Below are 12,562 nucleotides of genomic sequence, written 5' to 3' on the forward strand. Positions count from 1 at the left end.
TCACACTGCATCCACACACACATCACGCTATTTCCCTTTCCCTGCCTCCTACCTGTGGCCAGGAAGGGGAGACACATTTCCCTGGTGGTTATAGCTGGGACCCAGTGGCCATCTTGCACCCTCCAGCAGCAGCATGCCCTTTCCTCTTGCGAGCCGTGATAGCATTGCTGCGGGGTGCCATGCATGCATTGCTTGCTGCACGGAGCGTTGCATAGCAACCCGCGGCAACGCTCTTGCGGTTTGTGACAGGAAAAGACATGCTGCTGCTGGAGGGTGCAAGATGACTCCCGGGTCCCTCTTCACCATGCAAGAAGACACAAGATCAGCATTTTGCTGCCCCTGTGTCTTCTTGCATGATGAAGAGGGGCCCAGAAGTCAACATGCTGCCCCGGGAACCCCCCTAATCGGTTGCACCCGGGGGTCTATAAATAGACTTCCTCAGGGGTCTGAATACCACGCTGAATACCCCTGAGGAAGTCTATTTATAGATGAAATGCGTAGGGTGAAAGAACACAGTTTTTTCCTGTGTTTTACGGATTGCCTTTACAACAAACTTCTGGGTCCTGGAAGTTGTATACAGAATTTCTCCTGAAAGTAAAGAAACTGTGATGGGCTTTTACTTTTTAATGATCTTGTGAGTGCATAATATAAAGTGTTCTTTTTGATGTCATACAGTGTTGTACTATGTCTTTTGTTTCTTCTCTCCTAACAAGCAAAGAAGAAAGAAGTTCAACCGATATTTTCATATTCTGCCTGCTTTAATTAATGTTTGTGAGTGCATTTTTACACTATTACCTGGTGTTTTCTGGTCTGCACCATTTGTGGTCCTTTCTGTTTTTTTTTAGTAGATTGTTTATTTCTCTATGTATATGTATATTTAGAAGATCTGAGGAATCTTCTAAACATCTACTACTTTATAGGGTAACTTATTTTCATAATAACCCCCTTTTTAACCACTGGTGTTTTATATTGCATAAGGGGTTTTTACGTATTTTGCTTACCCAGTTACTGCCAGATCAGATGAATTGGGACAGGTCGTTTTGTGGAAAATGTTGATGCCTACAGGTGCATATCCTGGATTGTGCCGCCTACTCAAGGGTGATTGGACACAAAGTCAGGATTTGATTGGCTGAGACTATCTTCATTGTGGGGCAGTGTGGCCGCATAGGTGTTGTATAGGAAAAGAGGACAACATCAACATAAAAGTGATTTCATCTGACTTATGCACGCATACAGCTTACAGAATAGTATAGGTATATTGAATAGCCTTGTATGTCAGATTCTCTTACTACTCTTGCATTCTATTGTTAAATAGATATATTTTATTTAAAGTCACTGGTATAAGAACAGATTGAGTAAACTAGTAGTCACAAATCCCAGTATGCGAGGGAGCCTATTTTACACTGACATACCAAGATTTTCTTTGTTTACAAGAAAAACAAAAAAACAAACACAAAAAAACTAAACAAAACTTAGCACATGGATTAAAATAAGGCAACAGTAATATTTGAAAAGGATACAATCTTCATCCTGAAAATAGGTTTCTGCAATCTATTAAATATGAAACAGAGTGGGTTATTAGTAGTCAGCAGGTTAAACAGATTCGCAGTGTTAATGTTATCCTACAGTTTAATGCTATCCTCCAACTTTGTGAACCACATACAGCCACATGTAATGATTGTAAAGAGCAAACGGTTCAATGCCAATAGCTGCAATTTAAGTAATTATTAACTTTCATTATCAAGAGCCATAACTTTCTACAGACAAGAATAGCAAAGCCCACAGTGCTCCATTCAGCTACAACAGTTAGAATGTCACATGCCTTCCCTGTTCTAAGGAAGAGGAATGAGGACATTCAATGGATGCTAGTACAGTAAACTAACCCATGCTCACTTGTATTAATCTGTATTTGCTTGAAAACTTTTAGACTGACAGATTGATTTGTGACAGTGAGATACTAGCTTATATCTGCTAAAAAAAAAAAAAATGATTTTTTAGAACACAGGAATCCTCTGCTTTAGTGGGGTTGTCAAACTCCAGCCCCTCAGATGATATTGGGCATGAAGTCCCATGATTCTCTGCCAGTGAAAGAGCAAAAATACAGGGTGCAGGAGAATGCGGAGTACAGACAACTGCTCAAATGGTTTGCCCTTCAGTGGTTCCCAGCTCAGTTCTCATTCAGAGAGTGAGGATGTCCAGCGTCAATTAAGTGACCAAAAGTCACCTAGCAAGCAGGAAGTACTTCTTGTATCTGTCTGATTGACAGTCACAAGTGGCTGTCTTCGTTCTACAATGTAATTATTGTAGTTTCTCTAAAACTGCAATGTTTTACATAGCACGACTAAGTGGGACTTGGAAACTGCACCCAGACCCCTTCAATGAGATGAAGTGGCCGGCCTGCCTATAGTGTCCCTTTAATGATTCACGCTAAATACATATCAAATATAGAGATAGACGGGGTAAAATGTTATTTTAAAAAGCCTATATGTTTTCTTCTACACAATGTCACACTATCACAGGGCTGTTTCAGGGCTTAGGTGAAATTCTTTCAGAAAGGAATCATTATATCAAACACCCTTGATAAGATAAAAAATGAATTAAACAAATACACAAACAACGTATGACTGAAAATAATGTGATTTTGCTGTACATTTTATATTGCACCCAATCATGGTAGTTGCTTTCAATCAAACTAAACAAAAGCACAGCACTGGAAATAACAAACAACTATTTCATCATTTTTATTTTTTTCACTTTTTGTAGTGACAGCAGCAGCTATTTTCCACTGTACAATTACTGGCACACAAGAGTAAGGACAACTGACAAACAAGACTGTTTATATTGAACGACAGTACAAGGATTTGTAGTGTGAGATGGGGCATCAATATGCTGGTGAGACACGTTCCAATACTCAAAAATTATATAAAAGTAAGCAAAAAAGAGATCAACAACACTTATTTTGTATCTCTTAAGAAAGCACCAGTATACAACCCTAGACACAATTTACCATTTTGCATTTAGAGATATACCCCGACAAAAGTGATGAGGCTCAAACCAACGCATTTTACATCATCGTGTAGCAATGCCAAAAAATGTGAAATGTGAGTAGAGGCAGGGTATGTGCAGAGTTCAACACTCTCCATTAATCTTGACATTAATACACTCCCAAAAAAACCTGGCAATGAGGTGCTTCGCCTGGACCTGCTGGGAGCAAACCTGACAAGTTTCAGATATGCTTATTAAATTCCTCATTCGCGGGCTTAAGCCCTTAAGTCCTTATGCGTGACATGCCAGGATTCCCTTTTATTCCAGAAGTTTGGTCCTTAAGGGGTTAAATACCCGCGTATAGTTATGGAATGCACTCTCAAATTGTAATCTATCACAAAAATACTTGCAAATAAAGCAAGTATTAAATCATATTTATTTTTAAAAGAGATGTTGTGCCATACCTGGTAGAGGCACGTGGGAATTATCCTGCCATCATCTGTTTGTTTAAATCCTTCTCGAATGAGGGAGAACAGAGACTCTCTTAGTTGCTTTTGGTTCCTTTGTTCGATGCTTGAATTCTCATCTGACCCGCTCAACTCATAGTGAGACTCTAACTGTTTGACTTCTTGTGAAACCTCCACATCACCAGGAGCAAATTCTGTGTGTAATAAAAAACAAATGGTGAGATACAGAATAAGCAAACAAAACAAATTATAATACTATTAATTATGCCTCTGACAATGGTGCATTCACGGATACACTTTATGGGTAGCACTTTTGATTTGGTTTATTAGATTAGGGGATAGCAGGGGTGCCCAAAAGGTAGATTCTTTGATGTTTTAAAACTACAGCTTCCATGATCCTTTTGCCATTCTAAATGCATGCAAAGCATCAAAGGAGTTGTAGATCTACAGCATCCCCCATCTACCTTTTGGGCACGCCTGCACTAGACGTATATATGTGGTGCAGAGGTAGTTAGGGTTGTACACTTAGGATCTCTCAGCTTTGACCTTTAGCAGCAGTTATCCCTACCCCCAATTTCTTTTACTTGCCAATATTGCTATTTATACACTTTGGGGAGTTTATGTTCCATTGGTTTTCACATTATATGGTCCATTAATCTTTGCAGGCAAATCTTTCAGGGTCTATAGTGTTTCAATTAGCTGCTGTTGGGGTAAGATGCCTAAACAGTCATTTTGAATGCTGCTGGGTTTCTGTTTTTACGATTTAGGCTATTAGCCTTTATTGTTTCGAGCTTTTTTATTTAGGCAGCAGGCAAGAGTGACTTTGGATCTCCCAGCTCTAGTCTTTAGCAGTAGTTAGCCCTGTTTTCCTCTCCTCTTTTATTTACAGCTTTTGCTCGCTATACTCTATTTGAGGATTCTATATTCCTACGCTATTGATATTATATGGGCTGTTCCACTAACCTTTGTATCTCTTTTTGAGCTTTCCATAGTGTATCACTATTAATTTAGGGGTAAGCTGCCTAAACAGTCATTTTGAATGTGGGTGGATTTTTTTATATTTTTGGATAGGTTACTTGGCATTATTTATTAAAGCCTAGAAATTTACTCATTAAGCAAGAGGTTCCTCTATCTAAACAATACCCTGTAAATCGCACCTAGCTGTATTACTACAGGGCTCCACAAATCCCAGGCGCCAGGACGCTGTTTGTATCGCTGTTGCTTGTTCCACCTCCATAGCGGAGATCTTAATGATCCTCAGCTAAGCCAATGCTTTTCCAGAGGAAAACATTGGGAAGATATTACGGATGTTCTCTATGGGTAACATTCAGTGCCTCCATGTAGAGCACTGACACCGGACTCTAGTGGCCGTCTGAGTGACTGTCACTAGAGGTCTTAGTAGGGAGCAATCTAAACACTGTTTACATTTAAAAGGCTACAGAGACAGGCTATAGGCACCAGAACAACTACATTAATCTGTAGTGGTTCTAGTGACTATAGTGTCCCTTAAAAAACAAAACTGGCGGTGGCAGGGCTAAGCGGCCATGCTGAACGGTCGCACATGAAACAAGCTCCAGGCAAAAAAGCGTGAAATCAGCTAAAATCAGGGCACTAACCCGGCAAAAGATGATTAATCAACCTGGAGAAGGAAGCCCTAAACTGCAGAGCCAAGCACCAAGCATCCCGACCAAATATCAGAGGCTCCTAACCGGGGATAGACCTGAGGCCTACTCGGACACAGCGAGGGAGGCGGCCGATCCCTAAGCTGACCGCAGCCACTCACCTGGAGGTCTCCCAGGCACACTTCCTCCTCCCCCCCCCCCCCCTCTGCCGGTGAGGGTTATCCCGGCAACCACAGCTTGAGATACACACCTGAGCAAAATTACAGCGACGACTGCCCCACACAGCGAGAACTGACCCAGCAATCATGGCGGGCATCAAGAGCAACCCTCCGAACAGCGTTCCACTGCCCCCTCTGGAAGAAAGGCTGGATCGCCTGTTCGCCGCCTTTTGGGCTAAAGTATACCAACAGGGGGTCGCAGCAGTGGTGACTCCACCAGCAGCATGCAGAGAAGAGGCCGGGAAGAGACCCACGGCCCCCGTCCGCGGTATCGGCAAAGCTAAATTGGCGGGAAGAAGGCGACGGACGACTCGAAGCACACCTCAACACCACAGAACCAGACAAACGGTGAGCAGCCCTAGCCCCCATCGGGGGCTACCCCTTAACAGCCCCACCACACTCCATAAGATATGTGGAGAACCCACACAAGAGTCCGCGGAGAAAATGGAACCAAGCCGTACACCCATCCACGAGACCGACCTGCACCACACGCTGATGATCAAAGCGGCTCCCAGTCAGACATGCTCACCGGACGCAACACCACTGCATAAACGGGGCATCGGCTGAAACGACCACACCACTGGAGAATCACCCCCACACTGCGAGTTGCAGACGGGGAGGAAGATTGGCGCACAGGCCCCACATACTTGCAGGCTGGGACTTTTACCTTCAATAAACGATGATCTGCAGCCACCGAAACCAGCGACAACCTATGCCCCAACAGGACTGCCAAGTACCCCTACCGTCATTCCCAATGCTGGGCATAGGTTGACAGCAAGCACTCAGGCGGGACTCCCGGGGCTCACACCCAAATCCTCTGCCTCAACGGACGCTGTATTTGTCACCCTGCAGCCTCCTAAACAGAGACTCACCTAACCGGAGAACTTCACAAAATAAGCCTATGATGACTATAAGCCAATAAGCACTACGAGTTTATACTTATTATAAATATTTAGCAAAGTGATATGCCATTTATGACCATACCAGATTAGCCTGTCGTAATAGTACCTCACTCCCTCTTCCTTGTCTATACCATAGGTTTATACATATACCGCACCTCGAAGCAGACGCCCCACTTGCATTAATGACGGGTGATTTGGGGTGTCTCTGACATGTCCTGATACAACCAGGGGTGGTATACTAAACAGTTGCCTAATACACCCAAGCCTGCACAGTGTAAGGGGGAATGTTCAATCCCAATCACATGCGTTACGCCGTTATTGTTCCTGTTATATTTATGCTTACTCTGCAGCTATGTGCTTAAATTGTCGCCCTTAAATTGTGGCCTGCTCTCATGACACTCACTTAGTACACTTAGCACACTACTCGCCATACCTAACGTGTTTAGAATCCTACTCAACTTTGAATCGTTGATTATTATTAGAAACAAACGTGTTTATAATTTTATAGAACTGACCTCACTTATTATTATAAATTGTGCAAAAGTTACCATGTACCCCATTGTAATTATTGTCGTTAAAGCGTAATTGGATTGCCGTTGGGGCACCACATACGCGTTGTTATATCTATATGCACTACAAAAATAAAGAATTTAAAAAAAAAAAAAAAACTGGCTCCTGACTTTTTTAGCTGACTCCTAGATTCCAAACAAATTTGTCAAGCCCTGTATTACTACATATATTGATGGTTGATCCTGAGGAAAGACCCAAACGAGGGCTGAAACGTTGATTTTATGGAATAACTTCTAACAGGAAAACTTATCATCAAAAGACAGTGAGTGCAAGCCTACCTGTACCATCTTATATTTTTTGGCTATGGCTTAGTGTGCACCCGGCACTTAAACATTTGTGTCAGTCTGAGTGCAAGGACTTTTTGTATTTTTCCTGTATTACTACATTTATTATTTTATAAAATCAATCAGAGTAGGGACTCTGTATGTCTCCTGCTGTAATTTTTACCCTCTCCCTTGACCTTAGTTATTCATACACTATACATACACACTTATTTTGAGTGATTTTATGATTTTTAGATGTTTAATAAAGTTAGGATCCTTTTTATCTTGTGTTTTTTTACTTTTCTCCCTTCTCGAGGTACTTTTGATTTGTAGGACCTAGTGTAGCGGAGCTCCCTGTACCCCGGCTGGGTACCTCCGCCAAGGACTGCTTCCTAGCTGGAACAGGGACAAACCTCAGCACTCTTGCCCTCAGTCGCTGTGGCTTGACTGGGGTCCTGGAACCGCTCCCTCCTGGAGCCAAATGGGGAATTAGCTCTAGACACCCCCAGGCACTAGATGCCCCTCAGTGCTGGGAGCTCTAGTCCTTACAAGGACTTTCTCCGTTGAATCCCCTGCAAGCTTGAACAGCAGACACAGGAGTAAATCTTCTTTCACTCCAATAACAGGACGACACACAGTTGTGGAGTGCAAGCTGGAATAGATTTTAATGGTGCCACACTTGGCCTTATATGACAATCTCCATGCAAGGGGTTCGCCCACCTGGACTGATTTACAAAGTCACAGACCAATAACAATAAGGTTACAAGGCACGACACTCCCACACATAGCATACAATCCCTGCCCTCTGCCTGGGAGATAATTGGATCAGTAACCGTACTAATTCTAATCCAATTATCTCCAAACACAGACAAACCATACTTTAAAACCCCACAAATCTTACACGGATAGCCCTGATCTGGGTGACCAACATATCCAAATATCACCCAGATCAATTCATGGGTTCAGGAATTCTATGGAAGTCATTTATTTGACCGACCGCAGGCATGGTCCCATGCCCAAAACAGTTCCAGAGAATCAGGGCTTGCCGTCGGTCTAGTTCGGTAGTTTGAAAACTAATAAACTACCGAACAGAGTCAATAGTCTTGCACCTGGAGCTTGTTCCCCTCATCCAGACAAATGATCTCACCGAACAGTGCCCTTCTAAGTTGAATAGAACTGAACGCAGGCAATGATGGAAGTCCAGCAGTGTTCGGGAGTTTCTGTGTTCGATTTTAGTTCCATGAGATTCATGCCCAAACACCGCTGCCTGCGTTCATGCAAACAAGATGGCCACCACCTCGTGGTTGTCTATAGGAATTGCGGCCACTCAGACAAACAATTAGAACACTGTGGTGAGAAACGTTCCAAGTTGTTAATAGGTGTTAACAAGCTACAGGGTGGTCTCTGCATCATGCGGTTGTTCGGTAAACAAACCATATAATCCCAATTGCACGAATAGAGACTTTTACCTTAGATCACACAGGGTCCATAGTCTGTGGGCAGGAGGCTGGCAAGCAGGCGCCTCCAGGAGCTTGTGGCAAACTCATGTAAAAAGGGGAGTTTGTCACACCTAGCTATATGGTTGTGTTTGATATACAGGAAAGATTTGATCTAGCATGTGATTCCCTAAGTTTATTTTCTTTCACATGAAGACTGTTGGAAGGTGTTACACCAAGACCAAAGCCTGACATTCAAGAATAGCTTCTTTGACAATGACAAAGCACTCTGTACAGAATCAGACTATGTAAAGATTGGTCAATGTGCATGACACACACACACACACACACCCCAAATAACTTCAGATTCATGCAGTTACCACTGTTTTACCAAGGATACCCTGGGGAAAATACACCGAACAGATCATTTGAGTGGCACGATCCAATTACACAATGCACAGCATTGACCATTAATCAATGAATGGAGCTATGCATGAATGTTTATCTCAACTTGCGTTGGCCATCATCAACGCTGGAAGCTATAGTAACATTATATTCTGAAAACGTGTGTAAGAATAAGCACCCTTGAGCATCATGGTCATTGTCAATTCACAACTAATGAGATAATGGTTTTTAAAAAAAATACACAAATTACACAAAGAAAAGGGTTTATAGTGATTTATGTTTCCTCATTTTTTTTATTTACATATACTTTTAAAAAAAAATGTATTCCCTTTTAAAACTTGATAAAAGGATTATTTTATAAAATAGTTGAGGTGACAGTTGTCCTTTAAAGCTGTACATAATCTGATGGAGGCTATATCAATGATAAGACTGCCACACACTGACTGTAACAGGGAATTGCTATGGAACTATTTAACTACATAAAGCACTTTATGCCAAAGGTAGTACATACACAGTGTACCTCCCAAAACTTTAAATGAAAAAAAAAAAGGGACACTTTAATTTTATGGGTGTGAGTGGGGATGTGGGCAGTGGCGGTTGTAAGAAATTTTAGGTGATTTACTAATAACGATTTATGAAACTAAAAAGTGTAATATATACCAATAACAATGTACCTTATTTACACAGACTGATTTCAAAACACATTTATTGTAGAGGCACACTACTGTAAAACTCTGAGACACCAACAATATGGAGCTTTTAGGAAAAAAAGGGACATTACCATAGCAATGAAGGACAGAGAGGTTTTGGGAAGGTATGACAGGGCTTGACAAATTTCAGGTCACTATGGCAACTAGGAATTTTGTCACGGTGCCTGAATGTTTGGTCAGCCATTCAGAGGCTGCGGAATCAGCCCACCTGCACCAGCCAGCCAGCTGCAGCAGAATGCAGGCGGCCGGCATCAAGACAGCTGTAATTATTACTATTATTGTTTTATTATTTATGTAGCGCCCGCAAATTCCGTAGCGCTGTACAATGGGTGGACTAAGACATTTATTTGTAACCAGAAAAATGAACGCACAGGAACAGAGGGGTTGAAGGCCCTGCTCAATGAGCTTACATGCTAGAGGGAGTGAGGTATAGTGACACAACGCGTATAAGTAGGGGTAATGAAATAGTTTGCTGGTAAAGTATTCACCGAGAACTTAGGTTAACTTTGACAGCCGCAGGAGAGGAGTCATGGAGGTGGAGGGGGGGCTGGATTTTTTGAAGGAGTGGAGACTGGGTGAAAGTCTAACGGAGAAGGGAAGGGAGTTCCACAGAAAAGGTGCAGCCCTGGAGAAATCTTGGAGGCGAGCATCAGATGTGGAAGTATGGACAGAGGATAGACGTAGGTCTTCGGCAGAGCGCAGGGGCCTCAACGAGACATACTTGTATATTAGGGAGGATAGGTAGGTTGGAGCAGCATTATGTAGGGACTTGTAGGCAAGCACCAGAATCTTAATTGAGCCCTATAGCTAACTGGAAGCCAACATAGTGACTAACAGAGGGGGTGGCGGGGGAGCTGCGGGAAGACATGAAAATGAGCCTTGCCGCCGCATTCATTATAGATTGCAGCGGTACAATCCGGGAACACGTAAGACCACTGAGGAGGGGATTGCAGTAGTCAAGGTGAGAAAGAACAACGGCATGGACCAGCACTTTAGCTACGTCTAGTGTTAAATAGGGGCGGATGAGAGTTATGTTTGGGAAATGGAAGCGGCAAGATCTGGTGATCGACTGGACATGAGGGGTGAAGGAGAGGTCGGAGTCAAAGAGAACACCTAGGCAGTTAGCCTGCGAGGTAGAGGTGATGGTGGCTCCATTGACTTGGAGGGAGGAAAAACCAGAAGTTCTGTTTTAAGGAAGCGAGCAGCCATCCAGTTGGAAATTGCAGAGAGGCAGTCAGAGACACGAGTCAAGATTTGTGGAAAGAGACAACAGGTAGATTTGTGTGTCATCTGCATAGAAATGATAATGGAAGTCAAAGCAGATGACGAGTTTACCAAGTGAGGCAGTATAGATGGAGAACAGTAAGGGACCAAGGACAGAACCTTGGGGAACGCCAACAGAGAGGACTTAGGGAGAAGAGGCAGAGCCAGAGCCAGAAACACTGGAAAAAGCAGTATCTCGTAGACCGAGATTATGGAGATTAGGAAGAAGCTGTTGATGATCAACAGTGTCAAATGCAGTAGAAAGATCAAGGAGAATTAGGATAGAGCAATGGCCACGAGATTTCAAACAACAGCGTAGATGAAGGAAGACATCACAGTAAATGAAGTTCATTAAAAAAAAAAAAAATAAGGAACTGCACTCCCATCACTCTGTTCCAGGGCGCAACCAAACCAGGACTCAGCACCAGGTCCCAAATACAATATGCATAAAGTATAAAGAGGTTTAGGCAGTTCAGAAACGGCAATTTATTGAGGCCCAATATCACACAACGTTCAGACCTACATGGTCTTTGTCAAGCTCAACAAGCTTGACAAAGACCGTGTCGGTTGAAACGTTGTGTGATATTGGGCATCAATAAATTGCCGTTAGTAAATGAAGGTCACACCAAAGTCATTACAGCTGGCATCACAGAAAAAAGACAAATGGAGAGGACATCACAAAAGTGTGTGTGTGTATATATATATATATATGTTAAAGCTGCAGGGATGACACCTAGTCTCCGCTTTATGTCAAGGAAAGTCAGGCGGAGGAGAAATACAAAAACAAAGTAAGTATCTCTTGACGGAGTTGCAATTTCAGCAAAATTCCAACACAGTCATAATGAGTTTTATAACAATTCTATCTTCATACTCATCAGGGGGGGGGATGACAGTACCACTTTAAAAGCGTTTCTTGATCCTGAACACACTCTTGGCCGCATTCTCACTAGAGATGCAGGGGCTCATTCAGCAATTGGTACACTTCCTCTTACCCTTAATTCCGGAACATTACATGATTGCTATGTTTCCAGAAACTCAGAGGGCCCCTAAACAAATCTCCCTACATATTTTAATAGCAGAGAAAACCTGTATTGCGAGATTTTGGAAAAACTAATCAGCTCCCACTAAAGCTCTAGTTATGGAATTGCTAACTAATATATATTAATTTGAGCAAAATGCCAGCTGGTACGACCAAAGTATGGTGCGACCTTTGACACGTTGATTACCTGACAGAGCACACATGCTCCACCCCCAGGGGGTATGACGCAAGTGCTTAACAATGGGACCACTGTGCCCCTTTGCCTTCCTGTGCAGTTCAAACATAGTATTCTCGGTTAATCTTTGCCCATTGAGTTTACTGACCTACTGTATTGTTTTTATTTTAATTTTCATATTAATGCTACATACCGTATACAACTTCTTTGTACCTGTATGCTTCCAAGAAAACAAAACTTTTTCAATAAAGATTGATACATAGCAAAACAAAATAACGTTAAACGCAATCCAACACCCATGCATCGACTGAGAGCAACGCACTTACTTCAGCATTGTATTGCGGGCTAGACTCTATAAGAATGATGTACAGCAGACAATCTTGTTTTTAAACCACGTGCAATATCAATAAAGTTAGTCTTTACCAAATTGCAATGCAGTCTTTAAATGTCCTTGTAAAAATCAACAGTAAATTAACCTTACCAATTGCTTTTACATTAATTTAACAT

The 12,562-nt window shown here is 42.4% G+C and overlaps 1 protein-coding gene across 2 annotated transcripts in view; it reads right to left on the minus strand.

The window, feature by feature from the left end:
• The window catches only part of CNST (consortin, connexin sorting protein), a 124,850-nt gene that overhangs the window by 67,950 nt on the left and 44,338 nt on the right, over positions 1 to 12,562 (minus strand). For both annotated transcript variants that reach the window (XM_063443198.1, XM_063443197.1), the window contains 2 exons: positions 3,450 to 3,646; positions 1,521 to 1,551 (listed from right to left, as the gene is read on the minus strand). In XM_063443198.1, the coding sequence (XP_063299268.1) occupies positions 1,521 to 1,551; positions 3,450 to 3,646 (228 nt within the window). The remainder of the gene's footprint in view (positions 1 to 1,520; positions 1,552 to 3,449; positions 3,647 to 12,562) is intronic.

This window comes from Pelobates fuscus, chromosome 2, assembly GCF_036172605.1.
Source record: "Pelobates fuscus isolate aPelFus1 chromosome 2, aPelFus1.pri, whole genome shotgun sequence".
Classification (NCBI taxonomy): domain Eukaryota; kingdom Metazoa; phylum Chordata; class Amphibia; order Anura; family Pelobatidae; genus Pelobates; species Pelobates fuscus.